Source organism: Callospermophilus lateralis, chromosome 3, assembly GCF_048772815.1.
Source record: "Callospermophilus lateralis isolate mCalLat2 chromosome 3, mCalLat2.hap1, whole genome shotgun sequence".
NCBI classification, from domain to species: Eukaryota; Metazoa; Chordata; class Mammalia; order Rodentia; family Sciuridae; genus Callospermophilus; species Callospermophilus lateralis.
This window is the reverse complement of record NC_135307.1, coordinates 129,622,425-129,635,885: the sequence shown is the minus strand read 5'-3', so window position 1 is coordinate 129,635,885 and position 13,461 is coordinate 129,622,425. Positions and strand designations below refer to the sequence as shown.

At 38.1% G+C, this 13,461-nt stretch overlaps 1 protein-coding gene across 4 annotated transcripts in view; it reads right to left on the bottom strand.

The window, feature by feature from the left end:
* The window catches only part of Il16 (interleukin 16), a 94,551-nt gene that overhangs the window by 56,884 nt on the left and 24,206 nt on the right, over positions 1 to 13,461 (bottom strand). For all 4 annotated transcript variants that reach the window (XM_076848751.2, XM_076848752.2, XM_076848753.2 and 1 more), the window contains exon 2: positions 1,382 to 1,490. In XM_076848751.2, coding sequence (XP_076704866.2) covers positions 1,382 to 1,490 — 109 coding nt within the window. The remainder of the gene's footprint in view (positions 1 to 1,381; positions 1,491 to 13,461) is intronic.

Genomic DNA, 13,461 nt, shown 5'->3' with positions numbered 1-13,461 from the left:
CAATTAACACCTAGTACCATAGTCCATTCAAATTATTAGTCCATCAAGTGGATTAATCCACTGATTAGATTGCAGCTCTCATAATCTAATTTCACCTCTGAACATTTCTTCATTGTCTCACACACAAGCTCTTCAGGACACCTTGTATTCAAGCCATAGCAAGAGATTCAGAGATTTTAAAGGACTCGTTCAAAGTCACATCAATACTTAGTTCTAGGAGCAGGATTCAAATTCAAGTGCATTGTTTCTCAGAAGTGAGCCCTTAACCATACACCAGTCCACTACCTCGTTTATAGTCATTTCAAATCCATATGGATTGGTCCCAGAATCCCCATGGATACCAAAATCTATGAATGTGTTTCTATCCTTTGCCTAAAATAGGGTAGCATCTCCATATTACCTGCACAGTCTTTCTGTATACTTTAAATCATCTCTAGATTATTCATAATACAATGTAAATGCTATGTCAATACTTTTTAGGGAATAATAATAAGAAAAAATTCTACGTATTTCAGTGCAGATGTAACTTTTTTTCAAATAATTTCTATCTACGAATATGGTGGCACACTGTATTTCCTTTAAGATGTTACAAAATTTCACTTACAAACAAAATTTCACTTACAAACTCAGCAATGTGGATTATGTTAGCAAAACACTGAGAATAACTTAAATATCTAGTAAGAGTAGATTGTGCATGTTCATACAATGAAATGACATACGTCTACTAAAAACAGTGTTTACAACAGATTTCCCAATGACATGAGATATAGATATAGATGCATGTGTGTTCATGTATGTGCCTAATTTTCCCTATAGGCATATGTAAGAATAACTGAGAAATAATTGAAAATATCAGTATAGATTATTTCTAATATTATAATTTGATGTGATTTTAACTTCTTCAAACTTTCATGCATTCTTCACATTTTCCTGACTTTTATATAAAAGCTATTCTATTTGCAGCAATGAAGAATCATGAAGTCTTCAAGCCTCAACCCCCATCATGTTACAGATGGGGTGACAGAAGCCCTGGGAGACAGAGTGGCTTACTCAGGATTAAGGAAATGTCAGAAATCAGAACAAGAGTAACCCTTTTTCTCTTATCCTCCAGGCCAAATCTTCTCATCATGGCAGTAGGAGCCTAGCTAGAAGACGAGTTTACCACAGAAAACTCAAAAAGCCAATGCGGAGCCCTCTAGCTGGCCAGGACCTGCATAAGCCAAAAAGAATGCTCTCAGAGAGGCAAGCAGTCGCCATCTTGGTTTGGTCCCACTGGATCAGAAGAGATCCACCCATCCCAAACCTCCCTTCATCATTGATATTCCTGATATTCAAAAGCACTTGGGCCCTGTTCCTGAAGATGTTTTGATGAGACACTTACTGGTGGAGTTGCTTCGTGTCCTTTGGTGGCAGGCTTTAGGAAACAGGAAGTTACTACTTTGTGCTTCTACTTTTCCAGGCTTTTCTTTAGAGGAAGTTGTGGAAGATTCCTGTAAAACAATACCTGTCTTTTATTCAGCAGGTTAAAATTAAAAAGGTTGATTAGCAAAATAGGGTTTCAATATTAATCATGGAAGTACTGGTTGGGTGGTCTGTCTCCCTTATTAAATTACAGGCAATACAAGGGCAGGGATTTAGGATTACTGTCATCCTTCCATTCACAGAAATGCACTCATCCATTTAACAGGCAATATTGAATGAACAGATATTACAAAAATATTTAATTAATACAATAAATATTGAGTAAATTTGTCACCCATTAGGTGACAACTTCTTTGTTAGACGTGGGAGATGTTCAGAGAGCTGAAGGAAGGCTCATTTGCCTGCCATCTACTACACAGGAAGGAAAACCCTGGCCATGAACAAGAGAGACAAGAACATTGACCTTAGAGAAATGGCATTTTAGCAAAGGAAGACAGACAGTAAACAAGGAAACAACCAAAGGTAAAAGATAATTGCAGAAAATGATAATTGCAATGAAGAAAAGAACTAGAGAGTTACATGAACAAGGTGACTGGGATCTATGTATTAGAAATGATGAGGAGTATGTTAGATTATTCTGAGATTTAATAATAGGCATTCACAAAATACCTGCTAACTGAATGTTATAGAAATAGACTTTAAAATATTGAAGGTCCAAGTATACTTATGAGTATTATGATTTTACTATATTGCTGATTTATATCTGCAAGGATTTAATCTGTTGTTTAAAATTTATTTATTTATTTATGCATTTCAATTCTTAATACACCATTATATCATAATTTATCATGTCTCTGATTATATATAAGGAAAGATTTAATTAAAAACTTTAAAAAAATCAATGTTCTTAGCCTGGCATGGTGGTGCTCATTTGTAATCCCAGCAACATGGGAGGCCAAGGCAGGAGGATTGCAAGGTGGAGGCCAGTCTTAGCAATTTAGCAAGGCCCTAAGCAAATGACTGAGACCCTGTCTCAGAAAGAAAACTAAAAATGAGCTGGGGATGTATCTCAGTGGTAAAGCACCTCGGAGTTCAAACCCCAGTATCAATTTTTTTTTTTAAAAATGTAATTAGATTAAATTTGCTGTTTCTCATATTCTTTTTTCATCTTATCAAATTGAACAAATTTTCTTCACTTCTTTCTTTCTATACTAATAATCCTGTACTAATAAGTGATTAAGCAATATATTAAACGACATTATGGGACTCATTTCTGTACTGTGGTCAATAACCAAATAGACAACATCACTTTTCCTTCTGCAAGATGAGAAGCTGAGACAATGTCACTCTCTTCCCTCTCCTCCTCCCAGGATTTTAGGAACAGAGAGTAATATGGATAAAGGTTGATACTGAGGGCAGTGGTATTAATTTTCTTCTCTTCGTGGTGCGGTTATTCTAATATATCTTTACTAGGTACAAAGACAGCCTAATTTTTGAGTTATGTTGGTTTCATTACTTGCTGCCACAATCCTTAAATGCTGGATGTGTTTTCTTTGGGGAAAGCTACATGGATGGAAAGCTCTCCGAATATTTGCACGTCTGAGAATGTCTTTCTGTGGTTGTCACATTTGAATGATTGGTTGAATTTAGAATCTTCAGGGATTAATTATTGGGCTTGGAAACAGTCGATGGCTCAAATGCTTTCCGATATTTAGTGGTCCAGTGGGAAGTCTATTGGGGGTACATGACTTCACTTTCTAACTTACCGGACCCCTTTCTTGGAAGGCAGGCATAACAGGCCTGAATTTCATGTGCCAAGTGAGTGCAGTTGCCAACATCTGGTGCAGTTTCCAAAGCAGAGGGAAGATCCACTTTCACCTCTCCTTAAGTGACTGATAACCCATCCTCACCTCCACCTCCTGCCACTGTGAGCTGGTAGGTATTGGGGTCTGCCAACATCTGCCTCACTCCTTTCCCATGCTTTCCCTTCCTGTGTGGTAGGTGAGCCTTTCTTCAGTCCAGTCTCATCTGCACTAGGTCACACAGAAAATTTCAGAATGTGGCCCCTTTATATCGTTTCCTGTTCTGATAAGCATTTCTCCCTATTTGTATATTCCTTTTGAATTTTGATAGGAATTTCTAATAGATGGTTGAGTTAATCAAGCGTACGCTGTAGCAATCTGGAGTTAGAAGTCAACTAAAGCTTTTCCCCAGTTCTGACACCAGGGAATCCTGCAAGAAACCACATATCAATTCCCTTTCATCTCTTATAGAAGTCAGCATTTAAAATCAGAGAAGTCATCCTAGCCTACTCCTACATGCTCGTTTTTCCTTTTAGCACCAGATGGCGCTGTATTAACCTGAACAAAAAATCACATCTTTAAACTGAATATTAAACCAGGGAATTGTTGAAAAGGAGAGAAAACTGGGATTACATATAAGAAAATGCTTTAATTGAATTGAATTCTCAAGACTCTGTATTTCCAGAATTTAACATAATAGCTACTTCTTTGAGTTAATTTCTTCATACAAGATTTTCAAAAGCTATTTTTTAATTACAAGAGTCTGATGAGGTCATGTCCTGATTCTAATTTCAAGACTTCCCTCTGGCATTATTTCCTCATGCACTCCAGTGTGCGACTCTGGAACTAAATAATAGAATGTGATTTCAGGAACTTTTTAGGTTCCACTGAACATGGCTGGGCCTAGTACAGCAGCCTATTGATCTACTTATCTAAAGGCAAGCCTTATTCACAAAGTACTTTTTTAAAATTAACTTATTTATTTATTCTAATTTCTTATACACGTTGGAAGAATTCAATTCATTTCACAAAGCACTTTTGAAATGTATATTTCCACAAAATATTTAGTAATATGAAAGTAAATAAGTAAATGAGGTTCATACAAGATAGAGATACTAGTATCTTTAAGAATAGTATTTATAAAGAACTTTTATGGCATCAGCATATCTGTGTTATCATGGTAAGTTTAAAAAGATACGTTATTAATGGGGTCTACTATAATCATGTAAAACAGAGATTTAAAAAGACTGGAAATAAATGCACCAAAATACTAGCAAATGTTTATTAAGCACTTACTAAATTCTAAGCAAGATTCAGTCAGCAAATATTTATTAAGCACTTACTACATACTAAGCATGATTCCTACTACTAAGGATATGGCAGGATGCAAGAAACACAGGATCCTGCTCTCTTGAATTGGCAAGAGTGTGTTTGGGTGATAAGATTATGGCTGCTTTTTAAAAACACCTTTCTATATTTCCCATGTTTTCTACGGTGAGCATGTATGAATTTTACATCTGTTTCCATTCTCATTTGTAGACATAATATTATTTATTGTTAAATTTCTTTCTTTTCCTCATTACAGAGTCCCATGTCCAAAACATAATTTAAAAGTTGCTTGATGGGTAAAAACTAATTGATGTCAAGAGAATCGTAGGAAAAAGAGCCCCTCCCCCCACCCACCTCCCCCCAAAGTAAAGTGGAAAAGTTTAATTCCACTTTCAGAAGGGGAAGTCTTTCTTTGGGGGGTTTTAATGTTGACTGAAGAAGGCCTTGCCCAAAAGAAACTGAATCAACTGGACTCACCATGGGGCCCCATATCCTCTTGCCCTGGTGACCAGGAGCAGCGGCTTCCGTCCCACATGCAGAGCAGAGGTGCTCTTGTGTGCACACAGGCTGCGTAGAGGAGCCCTGCTCCTTACCCAGACATGCGTCCTCTCACCAAAGCTGTCTCTGACAGAGATCATGCAGCAGCTGGTCCTTTCTCTCTGTCATGGAGCCAGTCTCTGAACTAGCTGGGGGCTCCAATAAGTTGGGTCTACCTGGTCTGCTCTGTCAAGCTCTTGGACAGTTGTGTGAAATTCACATGCATCACACAGGCATGCAGTTGTGTGGACTGGCTCACTAGATGACTACTACAGGGAAGAATGGAAATGTGCTAGCATGGCACAGGATGAGAGAGCTAAGGAGCAATTTTCTACCAAACATGAAATACCACATGATTCCTAAGTGTCCCTGACATAGAGATAATGCCCAAGGTTTTGGTCCTTCTTTCTATTTCCAGGGCACCAACAAGGGGTTAGGTACTTATCCATGCTTTGGTACCATCTCAGGGTATTGTTCATTCTTAAAATATCAAGCTTAATGATTTCTTCACCAGAAATTAACAGTGAGATGAAAGAGAGAGTCGTGAGACCAGCACCATTGAATCCCTCATGACTTACTTTGAACCTTACAGTGGTTGGTCTTAGTTTCCTGTTTTGTAAGCTGAGGGGGTACATTAAACAATCTTTATAACCACATCCAGCTCTATGCTTTTGAATATAACTGATGTTTAAAGGGCCACAGGGCTACGGTTCACTCTGAAATGGTCACATGTCAGAGGATCATTCACAAGAAAAAAAAATAACTTTTCTTGGCTCCCAGGGGAGCCTGGTCACTCTTGGGCAAGTCTGTCCTGGGTGGAGTGGTTTCTCATCAAAGGCATCTCTGTGGAGCCCGTGAACGTCTGCACACTAGGACTCCCTCCCCAGCTCACGGAACAGAGCTCTTCTGTTCTTGCTCCGAAGGTGGGGCTGCTCTCGAAGCTGGGAATGTGACTGAGGTCAGGGGGGCTGGCAAAGTCACTTCTGAACGCATTTCTCTTATTCCCCTCAGAGACTGCGGCCCTGGGCAGCTGTTCTGTGGGTCATGTACCCCATCATTACCTGGTCGCAGTCCACAGTTACCAGTCCCAATGGCGACGGAGTGGGGTTTGGGGTCAACTGTCCAGAGAGCTCTTTAAAATATTGTTCCCGAAGTCAGGATTAATCATATAGCTCTCAGGGCTGAATGGCTTACCCCAAGAAGTGGAAAACCCACAATCCCCATGAAACAGGGAACGAATCCAGAATGAAGATGTAGAATTCTGGGGCATCGTGTCCTACACACAAGATAATTCTGGATCTTAAACTTCTCCCCAAGAATTAGAAGATCCCTGTTAGGAGCGCTCCTCTTGTACACGGACCCCTGGCTGTCATTACAGACAGAAGCTGGATTCTTCTGGAGTTTGCTGACTATGTTTCTCTCTGATACAAACCTTTCCGTTTTCTCTTTGAACTGAGATACTATATCTGCTGTAATCTGAAAGAACCACAAAATATAATTCAACTTTCCTGAGTGAGGCTTATTTCCTGTGGTTGAACTGCTCATGCAGTAATAGGCTTTGATCTTCAAATCATGAGCACAAACAAGCAGATAGGTTCTGAAATGGCCACATGATCATGTGGGATGATGAAGCCATGTACCCTCTGGTATGAAGGACAAGGCAGGCACCAGAGGACTCAAGTCCTCCTGCTTCTCACCCACTGCAAGATCACAGTCCCCAAATTCTTATAATCCCACCTCTCAAACTTCCCCAGCACATCCAGTCTCATTTTCTGAGCCACTGTTCAAGATAGTCTTTCTTTATTGGACTATGACACTGAACCAGGGGATCCAAACATGTTTCAAAGATTAATTTTCAATAACTGATGCAGAAACAATCAGATATTCACATGCAAAAGGATGAAGTTGAAGGGCTGGGGTTGTGGCTCAGTGGGAGAGTGCTTTCCTAGCACGTGTGAGGCACTGGATTCAATCCTCAGCACCACATAAAAAATATAATCAAATAAAGTTAAAAAAACCATTTAAAAAATAGATGAAGTTACACTCCTTTCTTTCTCACACTATACATAAAAAGTAACTTACAGGGGGTCATATACTGATAGGTAAGAGCTAAAATTTTAGAAGAAAATACAGTAATTCATCATGACCTTGGGTTAGAAAAAGCCACCTTCCATATGGCACTAAAAGGATGAGTGACAAAATAACAAATAGATAAATGGGATTCATCAAAATTTAAAACTTTTGCACTGCAAACAACAGCATAAGAAAAGTGAAAAAACAACCTACACTATTGAAAGAAATATTCATAAATCATATACCTGAAAATGGGTTTGCATATCTAGAATATATAAAGAACTCTTAAAAATCAATAATAAAATGCCAGTAGTCTGATTTTTTTATTGGCACTTTATAGTTATACACAGTAGTTGGGTTCATCCTGATAAACTCATAGTAATCTGATTTTTTAGCTCAATTTTTTTTTAATTGACAAAAGATTTAACTAGACATTTTTCCCAAGAAGATGTACAAGAAGCCTGGAGGAACATGAAAAAATAAAACAACATCATGAGTCATCAAAGAAATGGAAATTAAAACCACAGTGAGATTCCACTTCACATCAAGTAGGATGGCTTTGATCACACCTACTCCAGACTCGCCGGCAAGGGGAAGACAGACTAGAACAACCATACACTTACAGCTGAAACACACATCCACATGAAAACTTATATGAAAATGTTCAAAATGTTCGTAACTGTCAAAAAGTAGAAACAAACTCAAATGCCCATTAACTGATAAAGGGAAGATACGATGTGTTATTCCATACGGTGGAACGCCAATTCGGCAACCAGAAGGGGTGAAGTAGTAATCCACGTGACCACACAGTTATGGTAATTTATATTAAAGTTACACTAAGTGAAAGATGCCAGTTACAGAAGGCCATGTATTGCATGACCCCAACTATATGAGACATGCAGAGCAAGGGATATACAGAAACAGAAAGTGGGTAAGTGTGGGGCTTAGGGAGTGACTGGCTAAAGGGGACCAGGTTTCTTTTGGAGATGATGAAAATGTTCTAAAATTCTAAAATTAATAGTTGTGGAACTATGGAAATATGCTAAAACCATTTTATATTAAACTTTAAGTGGTTGAATTGTATGAATATGTGAGTTGTGTCTTGATAAAACCATTAAAAATGCACTGTTCATCCATCCATTCCTAATGTCCCTGTCTCCAGTCTTTTCTCCTTTAAATCCTTCTGAACCCTGCTGCCAGTATGATTTTATAAAAATGAAAAGGAGACCCGGCAGATTGCTTAGTTAAATCTCTGATGGATCCATTTCCAAAGAATTCAAAACCAAACCCACACAAGGTCCTTTCTCCTCTGACACTACCCAGATTGACCCAAGTCTCCCTTGTTCCCAGTCACACTTCCTACGGGTGGATCCTGGTGCGATCTGTCCTGCCTGTGTGGTAACCTGTCCTGGCTCCTTTTATCCCTTCAGGATCAACGTAGGTGTCAGCACCTCGGTAGTGATGGTCCCAGACAATAGCTGCCTCCTGAGCAAACCATGGACTCTCTCCACCAAATAGGCCAAGGAAGCCTTAAAATATCAATGGCTGTCTGCGGTTCTAGATAATATTACTTAAAACATATAGGCTCTTTTTCTCCAAAAATGTGTCTGTGTTTCTATTTATTTAATAGAAATGCCTTTCAGTGGGGTTTTTAATCATGTTAGGTCCAGTGGAACATTTGGAAAAATAAATGAATGATACCAAGAACACAAACTATCTAATTGGTCTACAAGCAGTGCCAACCTATCCCTCAAATATTCTCAACTCTGTCTCATTTTATATTCTAAACATTTATTGTGAGAAATAACTGGGCAAAAAGTTATTTCTCACAATAAATTGTGAGAAATTAAAAACATAAAGTTGTTTGTGCAAAGATGTTCATCATCACACTGTAGCAGGAAACACAGGGGGATGCAGACCACTCTGATAGGGGAGCTGTACCATATGATGCTAATTACATTGATCCTTCTGCTAAAAGCAAGTACTTGTATTGGATGGGATAAAAAAAAAAAAACCTCTATTAATGAAATAGCACATGAGTAAGGAAAATGGAGAGGCCCCAAAATAAATATATAAAAGGCTGTACCACATCTTTCCTGAGGGGGACAAAAATGCAAAGCTCAAAAGCAGACTAATGCTCTGAGATGATTGATGACCTGGCTGAATTTGAATTCTGCCTCCCACAGACTCAACAGGAGCAAAAGAGAAGTCTCAGCTCCTTCCTAAGATGGGAAGTTGAATAGGATGTTTTTGCACAAAGAGGAAGCCCCACAGGACTACATCCTCATTTTAAGTGTGAACTGGAAATAAAGGCATGCCACCCCTCAGGAAATGAATGAAAATTATCAGTCTGGCAATGGTCCTGAATAGAAAGGGGACCCCCCCCCCCCGCGCCTGAGAATTAATAATTACCAGCTGGCTCTCACAAGAGTGGGCAACCCTAATTCATACCACATGGAAGTCTTAAAAAACATTTAGACAAGAATTCAGCTGAAATGGCTCCAGGCTGGTGGTGCCCCTACTACCTGGCAGAGGCATACTGAATCTCCTGTGGAAAAGCCAGCTTTGACTTGGGTCATGAAGATTCCCACAGAGGCAGTGACAGGACGTGTGAGTTATCAGAGAAAAAGCAACCCACATTGAAACAGGCACCACAGGAGAAAGACCCACAAGGAGTCACACATACCAAAATCAGACCTGCAGAGATTGCAACTGAAGAGCAGATACAAAATACAAAATTCAAATAATATTTGAAAGAAGCAATTGCAAAATTGTAGGAGAAGCTACAAAGTTTTCCCAGCAGACCTGGAAAAAGAACCAAGACATTTTAAAATAGAATTATTAATATTCAGAAGTAAATCGATTGAAGAAAGTATTAGATAAGACTGAAGACACAAGAATTAGAATGGAGATCTGGAAAAAAAAAAAAAACCCAGATGTCAACACAAACAGATGAGAAATAGGAAAGAGAGGTTAAGAAACATGTTAGAGAGACAAAGCCTAACATCTAATCAGAATTCCAGAAAGGTAATAGAAATAATAAGGAAGAGACATATATCATGTACAATTTCTGAGAATTTTCCAGTCCAGGAAATATAAATCAATCCTAAAATTCACCAAGCTCAACGAATCCTAAGTAAGATAAATATGAAGTAAAGCTTACTTAGAAAGTTCCTAGTAAAACTTCAAAATGCCAAGACATACCTGCAGCCAGAGAGAAATGATAGGTGGCCTGCAAATGGGAACAAATAACTTAGTCACTTCGCAACAGAAAGCCAAACAGTATGTTAAATTAATAACTAATTATTTGAAATAATTAAAAATAACGTATATATGTATGTGTGATTGAGAATGAAAGAATAAAAAGAAGATATGGGGGCTGGGGCTGGGGCTCAGTGGTAGCGCACTTGCCTGGCATGTGTGAGGCATTGGGTTCGATTCTCAGCACCACATATAAATAAATAAAATCAATCATATCAACAACTAAAACAATATTTTAAAAAATAAAAAGATATGAGTGGATCTAACAGATGCTATTCAAAATGGTGGTGTGCTTTATTGACAAAGTAGATTAAACAAAAAAATGCATAAAGATTATGTGACTGTATAATAACTACTTTAAATCATGAAGGATATACAACAATTCTAAATCTGCTACACCTTATAATGTAGCTTCATGAAGCAATGACACAACTAAAAAGAAAATGGAGCATGAGATATTTTAACTCGCTCCTACAAGAAATTGACAGATCCAATGGACAAAAGTCAGTAAGTATAAGAGCAGAATATAATGTTTTTTCAAACATAAACAAAATACTCATAAAGCTAAGCACAGTGGCGCATGTCTGTAATCCCAGTGGCTCGGGAAGCTGAGGCAGGAGGATTGTGGGTTCAAAGCCAGCTTCAGCAATTTAGCGAGGTGCTAAGCAACTCAGTGAGACCCTGTCTCTAGTAAAATACAAAAAGGGCTGGGATGTGGATCAGTGGTTGAGGGACCCTGAGTTTAATCCCCGGTACCCCCAAAAAAGAAAAAAAATACTTAAAAAATAATCATAAACAGGGTGATCAAACAATACTGAACAATTACAAAGAATTGTAGTGACACACATCACATTTTCTGACAAAACATAATTTACTCTAAAGCATTGAAAAAGTTAACTGGAGAGAGAGATAACAGACCATCTTGCTAGGGACTAGGGATGGTGGGTGGAGGCTGGCTGTGCCTGTGCAGGGAGAGCAGGAGGAGACCTCGTGGGGATGGTGCACTTCTGAGTCTTGGTCCAGGTGGAGCATGCACCTGATAAACAGCACAGAACTATACGTACATTGTAGTAATATAAAGTTTATGGTTTTGATGTTGCCCTGCAGATATGCCCATGAGGTAAAACTAAGCAAAGTGTATATGGGTCCTGTCTGTATTATCTTTGGAACTTCTTATGGATCTATAGTTATCTCAAAATAAAAAGGTGATTTTAAAGATAACTCATATACCTGAAAATATAGAAATAAAATATGCTTCCAAATAACTCCTGGGTCAAAGAAGAAATCATGTTAGAAGTTTAAAAGCATTTAGTACTGAATGTTAATGAAAATCTATATACGAAATCGTGAAATGCAGCTAAGATAAAGCAGTACTTATAGGAAAAGTTAAATTCTTAAATTACTATATTAACAAAGAAGAGAAGTAGGTTAGAGATATAGCCCAGTGGTAGAACACTTGCCTAGCATGCTCAAGATCCAGGGTTCAATCCCCAGCACCAAAAGAAGAATGAGGAGGAGGAGAAAGAGAAGAGGAGGAGTTGAAAATAACTAATGAGATAATCATCGAAGAAAATAGAGAAAATAATAAAAGAACAAAACAAAATTTATGAAATAAAAGTGAACATATAATGGGGAATTGACAAAATTAAAATTGGAGTTGGTTGCAGTGGCACACATCTGCAATCCCAGTGGCTCGGGAGACTGAAGCAAGAGGATTGCAAGTTCAAGGCCAGTCTCAGCAACTTTGTAAGTCCCTGTCTCAAAACAATAAAAAGTATAAAATAAAATGGTCTGGAGATGTGGCTTGATGATGACGTGCCTCTGAGTTCAATTCCCAGTATCAAAAATGTGTGTGTGTGAGTGTGTGTGTGTGTGTGTGTGTGTGTGTGTGTGTTTATACATAAATAACTTGTTCTGTAGAGAAGTTTTTAAATGCTGATGTTTAAGATTATTCAGGATAAAAAGAAAACAGAAATATGGGGGCTGGGGATGTGGCTCAAGCGGTAGCGCGCTTGCCTGGAATGCGTGCGGCCCGGGTTCGATCCTCAGCACCACATACAAACAAAGATGTTGTGCCCGCCGATAACTAAAAAATAAATATTAAAATTCTCTCTCTCTCTCTCTCTCTCTCTACCTCTCTCTCTCTTTAAAAAAAAAGAAAACAGAAATAATATAAGGTATAAAAAGTAAACACAATGACAGATGCAGTTAAGATTTTAAAAATGATAAGAAGACATTATAAACCACTTTATAGAATATATTTAAGCAATTAGATAAAATAAGAAAACTCTGAGGAAAAATAGACGTTATCAACATCAATTCAAAAAAAAGAGACTAGAAACCTTTCTAGGCCTATACAAATTAAAGAAACTGAATGGTTTTTTCTTTCCACAAGGAAAACATTAGTGCCAGATAGTTGTAAACAGAAAGTTCTACAAATCATTCAAAACATAAATAATTTCCTGCCAAGCATGGTGGTGCATGCCTGTAATTCCAGCAACTCAGGAGGATGAGACAGGAGGATTGTGAGTTCAAGGCCAGTCTCAGCAACTTAACATGATTCCATCTTGAAATAAAAAATAAAAAGCACTGAATACATGGCTTTGTGGTAGAGTACCCCAGGTTCAAACTCTAGAACAAACAAACAAGCGAACACTAAAAAGATAAACCATTCCAAAGTGTAAGCACACATCTCACATTTTTTAAGACCAGAAAAATTTAGAGACCTGACGAGGAGAAGACCTCAAGGCCAGTGAAAGAGATGAACAAATAAATTCTGCTACCAGCATGAGGTTGGCCCAATCTTGAAACTAGTGTAGGAAACACAATTTCAGAATAACCACACACATAAAAATAAGAATCATCAAACAGCAGTCAACTGCATCCAGGGATCAAAAGAATGTTTTCTCATTGGAAAAATAAATAATCAAATAATCTACCACTTTAACAAACTAAAGAAAAAAATACTTGGAAAGATTATGTAGTGTTTGGACTCACTGTATATGCTATTCTGGAAATGGTAGGACTGTAAGGACAG